The sequence below is a fragment of the Macaca nemestrina genome, chromosome 5, assembly GCF_043159975.1.
Source record: "Macaca nemestrina isolate mMacNem1 chromosome 5, mMacNem.hap1, whole genome shotgun sequence".
NCBI lineage: Eukaryota > Metazoa > Chordata > Mammalia > Primates > Cercopithecidae > Macaca > Macaca nemestrina.
Window position 1 is genome coordinate 132,055,829 of NC_092129.1, and position 19,985 is coordinate 132,075,813.

At 42.0% G+C, this 19,985-nt stretch overlaps 1 protein-coding gene across 1 annotated transcript in view; it reads right to left on the minus strand.

Annotated features, from left to right (window-relative positions):
• LOC105490881 (transcription factor AP-2 delta) overlaps positions 1–19,061 on the minus strand; it is a 57,989-nt gene extending 38,928 nt beyond the window's left edge. The window contains exons 1-5 of the mRNA XM_011756853.2: positions 18,497–19,061; positions 16,972–17,469; positions 13,432–13,492; positions 3,490–3,655; positions 3,202–3,320 (exon numbers count right to left, since the gene is read on the minus strand). Of these exons, the coding sequence (XP_011755155.1) occupies positions 3,202–3,320; positions 3,490–3,655; positions 13,432–13,492; positions 16,972–17,469; positions 18,497–18,535 (883 nt within the window). The 5' untranslated portion in view covers positions 18,536–19,061. The remainder of the gene's footprint in view (positions 1–3,201; positions 3,321–3,489; positions 3,656–13,431; positions 13,493–16,971; positions 17,470–18,496) is intronic.
• Between the last annotated feature and the right edge of the window lie 924 nt (positions 19,062–19,985).

Here is a 19,985-nt window from a genome sequence, read left to right on the forward strand (position 1 = left end):
TAGGTATTTTTTTCTCCTATGCTCAATATTATACCAAAATGGGGGGGTATAATTGAACCCCAGTAATGTATTGGGTCATCAGGATGTTTGAGAAACTCATCTGGTCATGGCTAGACTATAACAATTTCAAGCAACAGTTTCAAGAGATAGTTAAGAAAAGCTAAGTTACTAGCTATTGGTAACTAAAATGCACAGATAAGTCAATGTAGAAAATCCAGAAGATAAAGAAGAGATTTCAGTTTAAAAATGATGAAAGAAATAGTAGTATTCTTTCCCACAAGACAATAGAAAGGCCATATAAGAAGCCAATGGACGGTTTTAGACACTAGAAACCTAGTTTTTGAATTTTTGAAAATGAAAATGCCTAAAAAGTTTCTGGCTCTTGAAAAATATTTGATTGAGGGGGATAACATTACCAAAATCACGGTCAATTCAAGAATTTATAAACATGAGATGGTAAGTATGGTGAAATTCACAGAGGAGTAAAACTGTACGAATGGAACAAACATTAGACCCACATTGGATCAAGTTGCCAAAAATGCTGATAAACATCAACGATTTCAATGTCCCAGGAGGTTTGATGAATCAGAGTTGGGTCATGATTATTCTGTATACTCCTAATACTGTCTGCAGGGTTCCAGGGGCCATGACCTAGTTCAGAACATGGCATCTTGCTGGCTGGAAAGGAGTAATCAGCTGTTACCACCAACCCAACCAAAATATGAGGATAAAAATATAAAAGAGAGTCATCAACAATGAAGTCACTCTTCTTGTCAGCTCAGGGTTATAATGAAGCCTATTTCAATTTAGATATAATGTCCTTGTACGTCAAAGATTAGGTTCTCCTTATATCCCAGTATAACTCATAATTTTAAAAACTGTAGGTCATGACTCATGACTCGACAGTGAGTTGTCAAATAAATTTAGTGGGTTTACAATGAACATTAGAAAAGAACACAAAATATGTAATCAAATTAAAATGTCAGAGAATATTGCACATAAGCACTAAAACTTTAAAGTGTGTGTGTGTGTGTGTGTGTGTGTGTGTGTGTGTGTGTATGAAAGTGGGTTTGAGGGTTCTTACTATGTGGGGAGTGGAGGGATGCAAAAGGTCCGTTTGAGTCTAAATCTGTTTTCTAAGGTTTCATCAATGTGCCTGGAATTCAATAATGAAAGATTTATTTCTCTACACCCTGAAGATATTGGGGATTTCAAAAGCACACAATTAAGATAAGATGCTCCTCAAAAGGATAAAATCTTGTTTCATTAGCCAAGGCTGATAGCTATCTGTGAGCAGAGGCCACAGGAATAGAACACAAGTCAGGCACTTTTGGGATAGGAGAGGTATGCTGAAAGAGTAGGATGGTAAGACTCCAGAGATCATCCTAGGATTCCACATATTTGACCTGCACCCTTGCTGCTAATACAGATTGAGGATTCCCATACAGGATATTCCAGTGCTCTTGGCTACCATAAAAATCAGTAAGAACTGCGAACATACTTTTTGTGGCTCTTCCGTTTTGTACTGACCAGTACTTTCATAGACAGCATGGAGAAAAGTCTTTACTAGGATTGATAATTTTCACACCAATTAGAAATTTCATGAGCATTCATAAACAATCATCCTGGGTAGTGAAAAGGATTCCAAGGAACAATTAAATCAATGATATTTAAACATCATTATACATCAGAATCACCTGGGGAGTTTTAAAAACTTTAGATGCCTAAGCCATCCCCACAGAATGAGTTTCAGTTGATTTGGGGATGAGACCCAGGCACTTTGTAAGAAACCTTTTCAATTGACTCTACTGTGGAGTTGGGTTTGAGGACTACTCAAGTCCTATCATCCATATGATCCTTGAATCCCCTCTATTATCCTGAGCAAGTGTTTTGTTGTATTTTTAAACAAGGATAACTATAATTTTACCCACATTTTTACTTAAAATGAGTAGAAATCTGTCTCCCTTTGGAATCAACCCATTAGTCATTTTTTTTCTACTTTGCTCTTCCCCAATGTGGGTGTATGATAGGTTACAGCCATCTACCATATGCGAGCCTTTAGTACCAGCACACACAGGCAAACACAGCACAAGACCTAGAACATGGTAATAGTAACACAGTAAATGTCAGTTGTCAATAATATTATTGTTGTGGTTGTTATTATCATGACTACTATCAGGGAACACAGCAAAGATGGCTGTTAAGAACAAAATCACCAAAGCAATTCTGCCAAGACAAATGTCAAGAACACACTACTTCTCAATGTTGTACAGTAAATGCTACATACTGAAAATCTGAAAAAAATTATAGATATTTGGTTTTGTGTTTCACTCACTACTTCCTACAGTGCCATATAGGCAAATAACGAATGCATGAAGTAACACAGATGTGTTCAAGGTGAGGCTTGGCAAAAGGCCCCGGCCTTTTATATTTTAAACAATAGCATTCTGCATGATGAAAGAACTTTCCTTTGACATTCAAAAAGTTCCCCACAATGTTAAAAAAAAACTTTCAACAATACTTCTCCTTAAAAGAAGATTGAATAAGAATGTGTAAAGTTTAGACATTAATAGGAGAAAAAAAGGGAAAAGTTAAGTTGGATATAAAACAACTTCTGGGAATATATTTATTTCCATTTCTCTTTCTATACTACTGGTTAACCTCAACATCTCTCCAACTGAGCTGAGCTTATCCACCCATACAGCCATGAAAATTCACCATGTCTTTAGAGAGGTCTACTAGGATTAATACAATATGCTTTCAGTCTCAGTATCATGGCTAGACTCCTGTGAACTCTTCGTAAAGGGTTATTTCTCCTGTAGATCATGTTGTACTGAATTACAATGAGTTAAGTTAGATTTACTTAAACTCTAAAATAAACAATAATGCAAATGACAAGAGCACTGCCAATTTCATGTTGCTGTTACTTAGAGGCTATTTGGAGAAGTCCCCAAAACTTCCATTGTCTTATTTCCTATTACTACCAAGATTAGTAAATTAAATGATATTTTATGAATTATCTAAATCTTATATTAAGTCTAATTGAATCATCATTGTCAAGATAATTTAGGAAATTTACCTTAACTGTTAACTGACTTGCTTAATGGTACAGACAAAAATAAAACAGCATAATCTAACAAACCTGAGTTTCAAAGACATGCTAACCTTCCAGCATTATTTTGCTAAACTGAAAAGTCATACCTTCGACCAAGGAAGTGAGGAGGGTGACATTAGCTGCTTTCCGTCTTCCTGCTGGTAAGTTTAAGCCAAGCCTATCCAATTTCTCTCTCAGGCAGCGGCCCCCATTCTTCGATTTTGCTCTGTATAAAAACAAACAAAAACTAGGTTTTGAAAATTCACAATTCTGATGAAAATTATGAGACAATTTACCACATGGGGAATACACTATCAGATGGGAGACATCATGACTAAGGATTGAGGGTATGGTATCAGTTAGAAATTCTGTGCCAGAATACAGCTTTGTCTTACCTTCTCAAAATGCCTCCCAAGAGTGAAGCATTGAGGCACTCAGGTGGGGAGAGGCGCCTCTTTACCTCAGCAATGGTCACCTTGTATTTGGAAGTAGAACTAAGAAGGGACAAACGTCCAGGGACAGAGCAAAATAAGTCTGTGGGGTTGACCACACAGGTGCCACCTTGGGAGAAAAAAGTATAGCACATGTTAGTGACAGTGAAAGAAGCTAACTGCATGAGAGGCAGTTAACATCAAAAGACTGTACTGGATTTGGGAATACATGCTAACAGTTGTACTTATATATCCCCCAAATCATCACAGAGAGCTGCTCTGAATGTTCTTTCAAATACTACTCAGGGTCGTGTCTTTTCAATGTTTGTGAAGATGTCTGTGAGTGTGCAATTGTTAGGAAACATTGGCATCCTATGGAGTGTAGACTGCCTCACCAGTGTTAATTTTGGCAACATTCACACTAAGAAACGCTTCAGTGAATTAAAAACCTGAATTTCAATAGTTAAGTTCACAAGGAGTAGGTATTACTTATACATGGTTTTGTGTTTATGTACACACACAGATGCACAATGTACACAATGGATGGAAACGTTTTATCCACAATTACTGTCTTTTCCAAAGTGTTTGAAAACTGCCATATTTTCCTCATCCATCTGCCAATTAAAGGCACCACAGTCACTCACTCCCAGGCACTGCTAAAAACCAGTTACTCATTGAAAGAAATTTCCAATCCATACAGGTGATGGTAGGTTAAATACCTCTACTGTATGCCAGCCCTCAACATCAGCAAAATACCTAGAACACAGTAATTAATTATTATTATTAATTTAATAATTATTAAATGTTAGCTGACAATAATATTGATGTTGTAATTTTCATTGTCATTATTACTATTAGGGAGAAAAAATATATAATTGTCAGTAGCAAAATCATCAAGGCAATATTGCCATGCTGGGGTTCCTGGAACAGAAGCTTTCTGTCTCCAAGCTCCAGAAAGCCCCTTGAGCTTCAATCTCCTCCAGGAACAACAGTGTATGTTCCCTATCCTCGGGCAGTCAACAAGAACTGAAGAGGACTTGAGGATCCAAGGGTGATCATCTCTGAGAAGCATTTCCCACTGTCCAATTCCTCCCCCACTGCAAGACTTTGGAGCCGATGTCCACCCTGCTAGCATGGTGTCTATACAGTTCCGGAATCCAAAACTGCCTCATGCATTGAGCAATCTGAAGGCAGAGCTTTTAAGGGTCTAAGGCAAATTCAAAGTTGGCTTTTTGATCATGTTTTTATTTCTTCAGTTAGGGGCAATCTTACGACCCATATCCAGAAAAGGGAAAAGTTCTGTGAGAGAAAAGAGGTTTTAAAAAAGTAGGTGGGGGAAGAAAAATGGGTAGAAGAGCATTGTCTAAAATATTTTTACTGCTCAGCATTTTAGAAGCACAAAATCTCAGACTCACCTCCAAACTTTTTGAGTCAGAATCTGCATTTTAATGAGAGCCCCAGATGATTCACGTGGTCATTAAAGTTTGAGAAGCACTGAACTAGGACTTACCACTTGCCTCCCAGGTATCTCCTACCCTCATTTACTAACTAGCACATATGGAATGTTACATCGATGGTAGAAATTCTGGCATTCAGATTCTGGTATTTTCCCTGGGCTGGGTTGCAAAAGAACCTGGGAGGACCTTTTAAAAGGCAAAGGGATCCCAAACCTGAGGAGACAGAAAAAGTTAACCTTGCCCCACTCTTAAAGTTAACCTTGCCCCACTCTTAAAATATTTCTACCCCGTACCTTCTGGAATTCTTCCTGGCTGTCTTTTGGTTACCCAAGTTTTCCCTGCAAGTGCTGGAGACCAAGATCTTTCTCCCTAAGCATTCTAAAGCCTCTCCAAAAAAACAACAACAAACCAACAAAAACCAGGAGATTAAACACTGGGAATGTCAGGGTAGCCAACCATTTTCAGGCTAGAAGTTGGGTCCTGTGCACTCTGCCAAAACCTCCATGCTAGTGCCTGAAAACCTGTTCTCAGTTAGAAATCTGAGAGTTCATAATCTCAATTGTCAAATTAAAATCCATTTCTTGACCATCAAACTTGTAGCCAATACAACGGCAAATCATGTAAACACCTGCTTTAGGAGCTAAAATCAAATTCTCCTGTGATTTCCCCCTCTTCATATTCTTAGTGAGTTTAAAGCCAAAATACAATAATAAAAATTTGCCCCAGATTCCTGGACCTAAAACTACAATTTCACTTTTGTTATCAGTTTCACTCTGTACTTACAGATGCAAAATGCATTTCAAAAACAAATTCTTAAATGACTTCTGAAAATTTGAGATGAACAGGAAAGCAAGGTAGGTATTAATGAATCTGTATTTTAGAGTCATACTGTGAGAATTATGATCCTGATTATTTTAGGAATTAGATAAGTCTAAACCAAATATATTAAACAAACAGAAATCAATGTCTTTATGCAAAATTCACATAGCCCTCTTCTAAAAATGGATCTCTACTCACAATCACTATGAATCATAAGCAAATTTATATTCTTACATAAACTTTCCTGTCATGCATACTAGCCAGTATACAAATGAGGACACAAAGAATCTCACCCAGTTGCCAGTTAGCTTCAAGTTTATGATGAGTGAGAGAACAGAGCGTTTGAGTATATGTATGAATTATTTGCTTGGATGCTAATGATAGGGAATAATACAATTTTAGAACTTTCTTATCTTTATTAATCTTCAGTGGATTAGAAACCTAATTTAGGGAGATGTAGATAATTATCATTTTTAAAAGAATTTGTTAGATCAATCTCCCCCAACTGGGAGACTTTTGGCAAAGTGAACCTTATGTGTTGAAAGCCAGCTGCTCCCAGGGAAACCACTGAGTCTGCTACCCACCCACGTGCCAATTCCCTGGGCCCAGAGTCTCCCTCTCCTACATCTAGGTTGGGTTTCTGGCTTATGCTCAAGTAGACATTTATTAGGTAAGTTACACAAGCTGCATATTAAGAGTATGCTTTATGCACACACAAATTGCCTGAAGGATTTATTTTGTATTCAGGATTAGCCATCAACTATAGAGTCTTTTATTTTTTATGTCACAGCATCTTTAAAGGGAATTTCTGTTGCTTTGATACTTGGCATTGCTGCAGCCTTGGGGAACTCTCTAGTCCTGGCTAAAGATTTGGCAACTTGTAGAGTTTACAGCAACATGGGGAACCTGATATCTTTCTTCTCAGTGATTTATTCTTTAGAGAGGTGGAAAAAAGTAATAGGTCAGTATCACCAGGGTTTTGTCTTTAGATTGAAGGTACTGAGGGAGTGATACTTCTTTAAGGGAATCCAGACTACAGATGGTAATCATGAGATCTCAAAGAAGAACGTCATGAAACATTGGCCCACACCAAGTCATTTACAGTAGTCATCCCCACTGTTACTAGTTGAACTTCATCATGGTGCTTGTGTCGCATGTCAGCTCTTACTGAAATTATGTGATAATCATTCTAGAGTCAGCATCCCAATTAGGAATGTCTTTGATTCTATAGCCAGTGTATTCATGCAGAACTTCTCCAGAGTTCATCCCTTTTCCATATACAGTTCACAGAAGCAATACTTTCACAAAGTTCACTATTTTTAAATTTGGAATTTGGAGATAGGGCTTTCTATTTTCAGTGATGCTGCAAATTCTGATGGGTAGCTATGGTAACAGCGGTAAGAAATGAGAAACTGTCTACTCAAGGTCCTTTGCCTAGGACATGGCTTTCATAAAAGGGGCAACTTTGCCATAGCTGCAGGAAGAAGTCAGCCAGAGACTTCCAGCTCAGGTGTGACAAAACTAGGCACAAAATACATGGATGCAGATCCTCCAGCTGCCATACGTTGTTAGATCTTACTCGGTTTGAAGAAGCATGGAGTGGCTCTACCTTCGCTGCCTTGGCATAGCTGGGGACATCTCGACAAGTGCCTGCAGACAGTGTGGAGCAGTGGAAAGAGTACTGGTCTACGAGTAAGAATTTGACCAACTAGCGACTCATGAAACTTTGGGCCAATGACTCTGGGTCTCAGTCTGTCCATCTAAACAATGAAGACGCTCACACTTGCTCTACTTATCCCCCCACCTTGTAAGGACGTGCAAGGGGAAATGGATGCACGCACTCTTGGCAACCTGATTATAGGCCACCCAACCCCGTCATTTTTATTTTTTTTAAACAACTATCCCGTTGCAGGGTGTGAACTGCGGAGTAGGACAAGACAACCCCCCCACACCCCGCTCTCCCCAACACACACACACACTGCTACCGTCTGTGCTGCAACTAGATGGGAAAGACAAGCGCCGGCGCCTGGGTGAGCTTTTTCTCTTCTCATCCCAGGCTATTAGGGCAGAGGAAACAGCGGCGGCTGTCTCCAAGGAGCCGCGAGTCCCTGGAGCCTCTAAATCTGCCTCTGAGCCACACGCACGGCCTCCGCGCCTCCCCTCTCTCAGAACGCACCCAGCTGTGGCGAGAGGCCCCGCGCGCTCTCCAGGTGCGATCAATACTTCCTAGAGGGCTTCCGGGCGCTAGGCCGGTGCGCGCATCCTCTCCAAAGCCACAGCGCCGCCCCACTCGTCGTAGCGTCGGTGTTGACATAATTAGACCAAATCTTGAGAGCAAAATAAATGTTCTGTTCGCCTTACAGCCAAACAGATGTTTACAATTCAAATGAAAGAAATACAAACGGCAGGGATTTTTCTTCTCCCCTTCTTCATCTCCAGTGATCGCTCGTTTTTTTCTGACACATTAAAAATGTGTAAGCGATTACAAGAGTTTCCTGTCCCTGTTTGTTCTACGGTAGCATTTCTGCGAGGTGCACCTGTGAGTTGGGTGGGTAGAATTATTCTCGGCTGCTTCCCCTCTAGCCTCTCACCCTTCCTAACCCTCCTCCCCCGTGTTACCCCTCCCCCACGGCAGCAGATATTAATTGTAATCAAACAGCAAAGGATGCGGACTTAATTGGAATCAAGTAGGCCTTTGATGATGTGTCAGGAGCGAATTGTGCTGTTTGGGGGAAGGGTATAACATTACAGATATAGCTGGATTACCAGGGCAGAATGAGCTTCTCCTTTTGTAGATTTTAGGCAGAACAAAAGAAAGAGAGGTGTGCGTGAAGAGACTGGCTGTTTTAATGCGGTGGTAGGCGTATAATGGTGGATATTAGGGTGTGTGTATGGTGGGGGTGGGGGGGGGAGATTAATCCCCATTCCCCAGTGCAGAAAGTGTTTTGGCTTCTGTTGATTTTCAAAGCAGTTAAAGAAATTAGAGAAAAGGCTGTAGGCTGTTCTTCCCCTCTGCAACCCCCAACCCCCCAAAAAGATTTCCAACAAATCATGCCTCTGGATGCTTTGGCACAAGAGTTTTAGATTTCACATAAAGGAGACTGAATTTCAAACCTGCAGAATCTGCACTGGGGACCAAGGAGGCAGGCGAGGCTTGCGGTGTATCTCCGGCTCTATCTTCACCCATAACGGATGAACCATAGAGATGAGCTTTGGCTAGCGAGAGTAGAGATTCCAGGTAGTCCGTCTGGAATCCGAAGAGTACTGACAAAGGAAGAAGGGCAAGGCTTCCCATCCTCCTCCAATTGTACTCCTTCAGGAGCTGCTGAAAGAGCCAACGGTTTTCTCCAACCCGAATTCCAAGGCTCTGCGCCTTCTTGAAACCCAGAGAAGCAGAGGAAACCGCGTTCTCCTGCCAAGCAGCCTGCTGCCGGCCTTGAGGCCGGCTAAAGGGAAAAGTTCTACTCTGTTATTGGCAGACTGGGCAGCTGAAGCTAAGGTTCCATTTCAAGGAAGCATTTTTTTTTTTTTTTTAAAGAAATTAAATCAGATCTGACAATGTTTATACCGCGGCGTAAGTGCCTTTGCCTTGGCGTGCCAGTCACCTCTAAGCGATCTGACAAACTCAAACTCTCTTAAAACGTGCAGAGTTCAGATCATATTAATTCCCCCAAAATGTTTTGATTCAAAGTAGTTTGTATTTTGTGTAGCCACGGGCAATCAGGAAAGCGCTCCTGCCTGCCCATGGCCGGGTCCGCTCCCTCTTCGCGTGGCCCAGAGGCTACGGCAGTATTTAAGCTTCTGAAATTAGCCTGGGGCTGCAAGGCAGAATGATCACAAAGCGAAACAAGGGCGCTTCCCCTCTCCACTTTTTTCATTTTTTTCCTCTCCCGCCCCCCGCCACCCCCCCCCCCCGGCCTTTTTAGTTGCCGTCCCGATTTCACGAAAGAGACCAGGGCCAAAATGTCACTTTCCACCCACGTAAGGAAAAGCTGGTTCTTCTCATCTAGCCCACTTCTGAGGTCCACAGCCACTATCCACTTGAACCCCCACCCTGCGATTCCAATATGGATCCATTTATTATGAGCTTCATAATCACCATCGTCATCAACATTGTTCACTTATTATTAAATACTCAGAGCAAGAAATGAAAGGGACCAGTGTCTGACAAAGGGGAGGGGGCCATAAGAGAGCCTCAGAAGATTCAGGGGGGAAAAAAGAGTGGGTTTTTCTTTCTTTTTTTAATGATTAAAAACACAGACGACTCCTGTAAATAGAAGCCTCATTTCTTCAAGAGATGCCTTTTGAAACCCGGTATCTGAATATTCAACGAAGGCAAAGCTCCACTCTGTACGTACAACATTAATATGATCTCTGCAGAATTTGCTACTCAGTAATATTAACATATCAAAGCCTACGCCCGAGGCGAAAGAAGCTATCGATACGCGAGCACAGGGTAAAGTAAAGATTATTGGTTCTGATGGTTGGAGTGGCGGAGCTGCGGGCAAAATCGTGCACACCATTAACCGAGAGTGAGCGCGCAGGGAGCTGCGCCTCCGAGGCGGTGGCAAATATTTTATCTAGGTGGTAATTACCTCGCTGCTGCCCCCTCTTCCACGAAGTCTTTGGCTATCGGGCCTTCATTACAGGCTAAAATAATGTAATTGCCACTTAACAAGTGAGTCAGGGCGACGCTATTTGTTCTTTACAAGTTGAAGTCACCAAATGTAAAGAACAACTGAGAACGTCCAAGCCCTCCACGCCACTGCAAACCAGGACAATGTCCGTGATTAACTCATGTAAAGTACATAGGCACCTATATTTCTTCAAGAACACCATTTGGGGTCTTTGAAAGTAGAATCTATTTATTTTTCCTCCCATAGTACATTCTAGAAACCATTAGAAATGTAAATTGATTCGGGAACTTAGCAGAAGAGAGAAAATGGTGAAAAGTTGTGCTTTGCAATAAACCATGTTTCATGTGGTGGGTCATCTGTAAAGCATGAACTGGAAAAGAAACAGACATTTTTATCTCAGCTGTTAGACAATATCGGGTTATATGAAGTAGGGCATAACTCGAGTATAGTAGAGCACTCGAGTTAATGTCTTCCTGATTTTTTATGAACACAAATAGTCTGAGCTGTTGATCTCAGGGGTCCTGTGTACTGCCATGACAATTGAGAAAACAGGCTTCTTTAGGGTTTTGTAAAAGGGAGTTCTGAGATGAGGGGCTGGGCAGGCTACAGCAAAATATACACCCTCTTTTGGGAATACACTTCCTTGCTACCCACTTGTAAATTGTCATGAACATTGATTGTTTCAGAGTAAACAGGCACGTATAGACACACACCCTCTTTTCCACGGCTCAACTAGGTTAACTGGCCTTTCTCTAAGACACGTGGAAATGGAATAAACTCAGCAGCTAAAATCTGAATTCCTACGAAGGGGGGTTTAGTCACACAAGACAGACGTAAACCTCAAGTTACATTCCCTTTCTCTCTGGAGCTTCACTGTTCTCATATGACATCAATATTTGGTTTCAAGTAGCAGATTCAACGACGATTTTTAGGTGAAACGAATAGGGACCGAATTCTACAGGAATAATAAAGCATCACCTAAGGAGGATAATTTCTGTGACTCTGATAAAGTAGCTAACATTTTGGAGATACTTAAGAGCGTTGGCCTTTCTTGGGAATTGTGTGAGGGGGTGAGAGGGTGTCCCATAAATCTCTCCCCAGAAATTCAATTGATTCCAAAGCCTCTTCCTCTCCAGCTCCCTCCTCGGCCTCAAGTAATTCCGCCCTCTGTCAGATATCTTATGCTCAGATGCAGTTTCCAAGCATATGAGAAGGTGATCTTGGTATAAGTGTGGAACTGAATGCAAAACTGCAGTAGCAAAAGGCCGGCTGTGGGAGAAGCGGGCTCCCGTACCTAATTAGTGGCGCTGTCCTTCAGCACCACCGACGTCTCTACGCGCCCTGAGTGCTCTTGCCTCACCTTATTTTTACCCGTCCCAACAGACCCCTGATCAGCACATCTCACCTGGTCCCCTGTTCACTGTGTAAATTTTTTTTTTTTTTTGCCTCCTCTAACAGCGTGCATTCAATATTCATCAGTCTTGGGCCTATTTTATTCCATTTCCATATGTCTGAGTACCAGCGTGGATGGCAAGCATAATACTCCTCATTTAAAAAATCTTTGTGGAGCTATACCACTAGTGTGTGTGTGTGTGTGTGTGTGTGTGTGTGTGTGTGTGTGTGTGTGTGTGTGTGTGTGTGTGTGTGAATCTCGATAGGGTGAACCAACAAGAGATGAGCAGCTCTCTTAAATTTAATGTAAACTACTTACATCCACTAGAACAATACCCAAGTTCCAAAGGAAAAGCACCCTTTGTTTTCTTTCCCCGTCAGTTTAAATGGAGTTTACATTGGACATTGGGATGTAAAATCTGCAGTTTAAATGTGAAAGAATCAACTGATTTCTACCAGCACATTTCTGTATCCAGAAAAGCAAATCTTTCAAGAAACTTTCAAAGGGATGGAGAGGGGCTGAAGGACACTTATTTGGTCCCATCAGAAGAGACTCAGTTATTTTAGTGTTCTGTTACTGCAGACAACTGTGGTCCTAAAGCAGGAATTAGTCTTGGTGAACAGACCACATCTTATTAATTCGTATGAAGTTAGGATAACATCTGGTCCCTCTTGCCTTGTGTGCTGCTCGGGTTACTCAGCTTGCTAGGGAAATAAACTTCAGAAGCTTTGGGTACAGTTAAGTAGGGGAAGCTAGCAAAATCTGCACTGCCTCAAGGCCCTGAGAATGTCATAGTTCAAAACCTTTTGTCAAAATGGAACATCTGAGATGCAGCCCCCTTTAGTGCCAGAGCTGAAAGCAACAGCTCTCTCCTCTCCTCTTGCCTTCCCCCACCTTCCAATTCCATGGGTAACTCTGGATTCAGATGTTTCCCTCAACAGATGGGAACAAGAAAGCTTTATCCAGTACAGTTAACACCACCTCCTCCTCCCACCCTCCCTTAAATAAAGAAATGTTCTGGACACTTAGAAAAATAAGGGCAGCTACAATATTGGTGTTTCATTAGCCTCCCCTAAAGCCTCAATGATCTAGCCTTTCACAGAATCCTTCAAAGCCTCAAGCTAACACCATCACCTCAAACACCCAGGCTGTGACTAGCACATTTAGGGCTAAAAAAGAAACTCTGCTTGAGGATGTGGTATTAGTGCTGGGGGAAGGGGCTGTGAGAAGCTTCTTTCTTTCTTTCTTTCTTTCTTTCTTTCTTTCTTTCTTTCTTTCTTTCTTTCTCTCTCTCTCTCTCTCTCTCTGCCTTTTTCTTTTTTCTTTCCTTCTGCCTCTAACTTTGATTCTGTTACTGGTCTGTGAGGAGCAACAAATATCTCCTATCACAAGCCTTCTGGGCACAGCCTGGGTTCAAACCTTAATGGAAGAAAGGAGGCTTTTAAACGTGGATATGCCAGTGTTGGACTAGAATAATTGACTAAGTATAATTGTTTTCTTAATCATCAGAAAAGGAATTTGAGCACAACCATATCTTCTAAACAAAGTAACAGATAGGAGAAGAATGTCTAGAGTTAACATGTTGTTACTTGTTACTTACCTCTTCTTATCACTCCACCTTGGCCATTGAGAACAAGCCCACACTGGGCTTCCACAGAGCCCTTAATAAAAGAAACAGAAATAACATTACTTAAATGGATACTCACATATATGACCATGTAGGTGACGTCTTTTAGACTAGCCCATCTCTGAACTCTGTCTCAGTAGACATTTAAAAGCAAGCATTGAGCTGAAGCAAGCTTTCCAGCAAACATAATTTTTTAAAAATTGCAAGAAAAACTACAATCTAAAAGTTGTATAAATCTTAAGGTATGCATTTTACATCACCATACAAAATTACACTTCAAAGTGCCTGGGAGTCTTTCATCTTGGCATAAGAGAATGAGAAGCCCTTTGAGTCCCCATCAAGACACACAGCATATATACAGACAGTGTACACTCAGCACTTTCTGAGTAGAGCAAATCACACCTAGAGTGTCAAGTCTGGGACTGTGGGTTTCTTGAGGACACAGAGGAACTATTTCATATGCAGGATTCAGGATGTCTTATAGAGGTTTTGTTTTACCCCAACTGTAGGAACATCCTATAATGCCACCCAAAATGGACCTTATGAAGGAAAAACCTTCAGGTTCACTCACTGTAGACCTTCAAGATCCTAATGGATTGAGGAATCCCTGGAGCTGGAGAGATGGAAAGGGTTTGCTGATTTTTGATTAAGAAAAATAAAAATTTCTCCCTGTCTGTCCTTTTCTTTTTTCCCAAATCGAAATGTGTTAAAGGCTCATTTTCCTTTACAAACAAACGAGGTATTGGACATGAAAGAGGGCTTGAAGGGTGTTAACCTACCCAACAGCCCGTGAAGAGTTAAGTAAATGCGGAGAGAGTCGGTGCATAATAAAAACCCACTTTACAAAACAACCTTTACAACCCTGGCTCCCTTTCGCCTCCCCATTTTCACCATATTGAGGCAGGCCTGTAAGACCCCCCTTTTCAACCTACTCACGAGCTCTTTCTTATTTTAAATGTTCTGCCTTAAAGTGATTATCAAATCAATATGAAAAAAAAAAACTTGGAGACTGAGCATAAATTAAAGCGGTGATGGGAAAAGGTGTGACAGTTTCCTTTGTTGGCCATAGCAAATCTTTTTAGGGGACTCAAAGATGGAACTGAAGCCACAAGACTGTTTGCATCTGTGATGCAAACAGTCTTGTGGCTTCAGTTCCATCTTTGAGTCCCCCTAAAAAGATTTGCTATGGCAACAAGGAAACTGTCACACCTTTTCCCATCACCGCTTTAATTTATGCTCAGTCTCCAAGTTTTTACTTTTTTCATTATTGCATTTGATAATCACTTTAAGGCAGAAATTTAAATAAGAAAGAGCTCGTCGAGTAGGTTGAAAAGAGCGGGGTCCTTCTTACAGGCCTGCCTCAACTATGGTGCAAAACTGGGGAGGCGAAAGGGAGCCAGGGTTGCTAAAGGTTGTTTTGATAAAGATGGGATATATATTATGATATATACATACATGGATATATCTATGTAAGGGTATAAACGTATATCACACGCAGTACTATATTTCTTCTAGTATCTTGGAGTGTGTCCCTTAGTAAGAGTAATCTTGCTTCAATATGAGTAATAAAAGAGAAAAGGGACATTTGTATGTGGAAAAAGAGATAGGCTCAGGAAAAGGTTTCAAAATATCTGAAATGTAGATGATAAATGGTTTCAAAGCTCTCCAAGGCAGTGAACTACTTTTTCTCCCACTCTCTGGCGCACGGTTACAATGTTTATTTTCTTAGAAGAAACGAACCTTGGTTTCTTCACTTAACAAACTTTTTTCCCTCATAAGTAAAACATGTTGTTTGGTCGGATGACATTGCATAAATGACCAGTTGAATGGCACTAAGTCGAAAATGGGATAAACTACGGTGTCCTTTTGCACGGGATTCGCTCTTTGTCTAGTGCTTGCAAATGCTCTAATCCCCTCTTTTGAAAAATGCCCGGCTTTGTGCCTAGCACAGAAAAAAAATTTGTACAGATACAAAAAAATCAGCAACAGACGCGGCTATTAAAAGGAGTAAATAGGTTTTAGTTGAGCTAAGCATTGAATGGCAGATTTTTTCCCTCTTGAGACATAAGGGGATCCTTGTGAAAAATGTAAAAATACCCAGAGCGTATAAAATTATTTTGTGAATATAAATGTAGAAAGTCAAGGTTTATGCAGCCAAATCTTTTTTCTTGTGTACTGATCTTACTGCTATGGCTCTTTGTTGGAACTGAAAGGGCTTTCACTTTAATTTAAAAATAATCTCTTGCTCAAAGGTAAATGAGGAGGAAAGATTTTCTGTGCGCAACAAGGGATCTCTTACGTCTCCAACTTGTGTTCTTAGACTATTTCCCTATTTGTCCAGAGAGTGTGAAGAAGGTGGCCAGCTTTGTGCAGACAGAAAAAGTAGGAACTCACAGATAGAACTGCACTTTCAGCTAAAAGGAGCTAAAAATATGGGTCTTTTGAATTCTTTTCTGGGTATTTGTGGGTTCATTTGTTTGAAATATGCCTATGGCAACATAATTGCATACTTATAAATTCTATTGTTGGCAAAATATGTGCAAACATGTGTTAAGAAATAAAATAGAAGAGGGATCATCTGATTGAGTGATGGCCTCCACAGTGTCTGAATACCTTCCTTCCTTCCTTCCTTCTTCTTTTTCTCCCTTCTTTCCTTTTCTCCTTCCTCCCTTCCTTCTTTATTTTTCCCCTCTTTCGCTACCTTTATTGCCTCATTTTTGTCTTTTTAAGGAGGTGCATGTTACATAAAATGTAATGGCTTGAAGAGCATAAATAAACATGTAAATTACCTAACTGGGCTGTGGTTTTGAGTGCACATCAGGCGGAGAGAATTGAACTCAACCTACACCCCGGTAAAGTGCACTATGCAGATTATTTCCTTAGGGTAGACCTTTGAGATTTTCATTTGCGATTCTTTACTTTCCATAGATATCTAGTGAATTTGGTGAAACTTTTGCTCAAGCTTACAGTCCCAACAATTTTCTTAGAACAAGCCTATTTGTAGTAAAATCTCCACAAGCTCAGTCTGAGACAAACATCTGGGACGCCTCGGAAGACCCTGTAAAGTGCGGAGATTGAGAGTACGATTGGTCATCAATTTATTGGGTCTTACTCTGAGTCCAGTTGGCCCAACCCCAGACTTCTCGATCTCCTCCACCTTATTCCCTCAGGGTCACAAATGTTGATTCACATAAGACTTCTGTGAGGACAAACCAAAGGTCGAGGGCCGCAGCCGCCCGGACTGCCGCGCGTCCAGGTGAAATGCCTGGATCCAATGAGAGGAAAAGAACAGGCACACTCCTCCTCTAATTGTTTTGATAACTTTCCATAAGTGGGGTGTGTGTGTGTGTGTGTGTGTGTGTGTGTGTGAGAGAGAGAGAGAGAGAGAGAGAGAGAGAGAGAGAGAGAGAGGAGAGAAGAGAGAGAGACGCTTTACAAACGGAGCCGTAATGGGGCGGGAGGGGGAGGGCGAAGAGGGGAGGGAGCAGACAAATTCGCTGCATGCTTATTTACCTGCAAGTCGTCTGCTCCCGCGGCGGCCAGCCCCAGGCTGGGCCCTGGCAGGAGTCTTTGATCTGGGTGCATTCCATACTGAGAGCCATGGCTCATGAGGGACAGGTCGTGGCGGCGGTAGGCATCGAGGCAGCCCAGCTCCCGCCTCTGCTCGTCCAGGCAGGACGACTTGAGCGCCCGCGCATTGTGCAGGTTAATAAAGTCGGTGGGCTCCCCGTGGTGGATCTGCTGGTAGTACTGTTGCGAGTGGTGGAGCGAGTTCAGAGAGTAGGCGTCGGGGGTGACGGCCGGGTGGCTGTGCTGAAACTCGTAATGGAAGGACTGGTGGTGGAGCGGGGTGTACTGGTGGTTAGTGGAGAAGTAGGGGGACGCAAACTCGGTGCCGGTGGTGGAGTAAGTTAAAGGAGAGGAGGAGGAATAGGCGACAGTGGAATTGGCTACGGACTCCAGACAGCCAAGCTGCATCAAACGGTAGCTGTTTGATCCGTCGTGACGTATCTGGAAGGAAGAGGGGGAAAAGGGAGAGCAGAAAAACTTGAGGTTTGTCATTTTGCAACCAAGGCGCCACTCTCCCAGAGCCAGGAGCTTTCTCTGGCACTCCAAGGAAAGCGAGCGCGTAAGACTCGGGCCGAGCCGAAGCCGGGTCTCAGCGTCTTCACCAGAGAGCCTTTGCAAACAGGCGAACTGGGGGTGGGCGGCCTCGTCCTCATAGTCTAGAGAGCGGAAAAAAATCCCCCACCCTATATAGGTGCGGGTGACACCACACACGCACACACACACACAGACACACACGCACAGACACACACACAGCCCCTGCCCAACTTGTGCAGGGAGCTTAGCGTTGGGATCCAAGTTTGCAACTGACTCCGGGGCCGCGGTAGCAGAGGAACGAGTCCACCCGAAAAGAGTGCTGGCCCGCGCCGCCTTGCCTCTCCAACTAGACCCCAGCATCGAAATTCTGCGCCTGTTTATGCCGAGATGTTCGGCCCGGGCTGCTCAAAATCATTGTCCATATATTTTTAAAAATCCAGTGTGCAAATCGTTCAACTTGCTCCCTTCCTTAGTCATTTGAGGGAGGGAATCCGACTCCCTCTTTTCTGCTTCCTTTTCCTTGAATAAGCCCATTCCAAAAGGGGTGAGTTTTCCCCATCCCCCTTGTCCACCTACTGCTCCCCCATCAGTCCCTTTTCTTTGCTTTTCTGAGAATCTTTTTTCCGTCTCTATCTCTTTCTCCTCACCCCCCCTCCCTTTTATTATTAGGATTATGTTTTCCCGCTCATTATGGCAAATGTTTCTTAACGTGGCAGAGAGTTGCCCTCCCTGGCGACAGATGTCATAACGAACTTTCTCCCCTTTCCTTCCTTAACTTCCCCCGAAAGACAGATTATAATTAAACGTAACGGTCCAATATAGATTAGAGACAGGGGAGGCTGCCACCGCCGCCGCCACCGCCGCCGCCGCCACACACACGCGCGCTCAAAAAAAAAAAAAAAAAAAAAAAAAAAAAAAAAAAAAGTAATAATACCTCGGCATCGTGGACTAGTCCCGGAAAGGTAGTTGACATGTTGGGTTTCTCCGAAAGCTTACGATGCAATTTCCCCCTCCAAAAAAAGAATCGGGAAAAAAAATCCAAAGTTCTTGTATTTTCCAATTTTTAAAGGAAAAAAATGTTCTATAGATAGATATCTAAATTGTAATGGTTTTGCCCGGATCAGATAGCTCCTTGCCTCGTACCCACTTAAAAACCTGTAGGAACAAAATTTTCCCTCTGCACAAAAGCAGCTCCCTGGAACAGATTTTGTACTTGCTGAGTATTTCTTTGGCTGATGTCGTAGGTCCCTTGGTAATATAGAAGTTTTGAAAATTAAGCATCAGCACTGAGAACTGGGAGGACAATAGGCAGAAGAGATTTATCCCAGGAGACAAGGAATAAATATTGTATCTTCGCCTAATAAGGAACTGGAGGTTCTTTCAACATTTTTATCCATTTTTTCCAACCTTTATCATGCTTTTCTATACCGACTGAGGTGGGGACTCATCTCTGTGGAGAGTATTTGCACACATTTTATTGTGAAGCTAGATATCTAGCTCCAGTATATGTATATTAGAGATAGAAATATATATTAATTAAAGCTTCCCTTTATATGGGTAAGTGTTCATTCCTATTCGTTCCACTCCCTGGATGCTGAAAGCTGCTTTTTCCAACAACCACCCGAATCAATTTTGCCCAGATTGGGGTGTCTGCCTTCGCCCAAGTGGAAACAATGCTGATCTTTCCATGTTTACATTGAATTTGGGTTCTTTCCCCTTTTTTGAAAGGCAAAATCAGGCGGTGGCTTACACTTTTCAGCAGCTTTAAAAATAAATAACGGTGATGGACAGTCCCAAGTTTCCATCATCAGGAAATGGTGTAACTGGCAATGCATTTAGGAAAAATGCAAGGGAATAAAGATTTGAGACAAGATTCTACATTTAGGCAAAATGTTGTCTTTCACTCCTCAACCCAAACCATATCCCCCCTCTTTTGTGCTTTTCTTCTTTCCTTTTGGAAACAGTTCTGGTGGTGGTGGGGTGTAGACCGTTTAGCAGTAGCATTAGGTTTTGGAACACCATTACCCCCAAAATAACCCTTAAACGCTTGGAAGTTATATTTTATAAATAGAGGGCAGGAAGGAAGCAGTGCACACCTATTTCCATCTCTTCAGTGGATTTCTTGACTTTCAAACAGTTTTTGAGCTTTCCTTCGTTCAAAATTCAGCTTCCTTCACCAAGCTGTCTAGTGCCTGGAGGGGGTGGTGGTGGCTATAAACCTGAAATACTGAGGCTTTGCTCCTCAGTGTCTATATTACAAGAAAGAACTGGCTGGCCCCACAGACTCATCTCATAGATAGAAGGGGTAATTCAGTCTTAATTGCCATTTCATTTGGTTTGCTTTCAAGTGTTTAAGCTGAGAAGGTGTCTTAATAATAAGCCGCAGGCAAACAGGCATGTGGCTTTTTTTTTTTTTTTTTTTT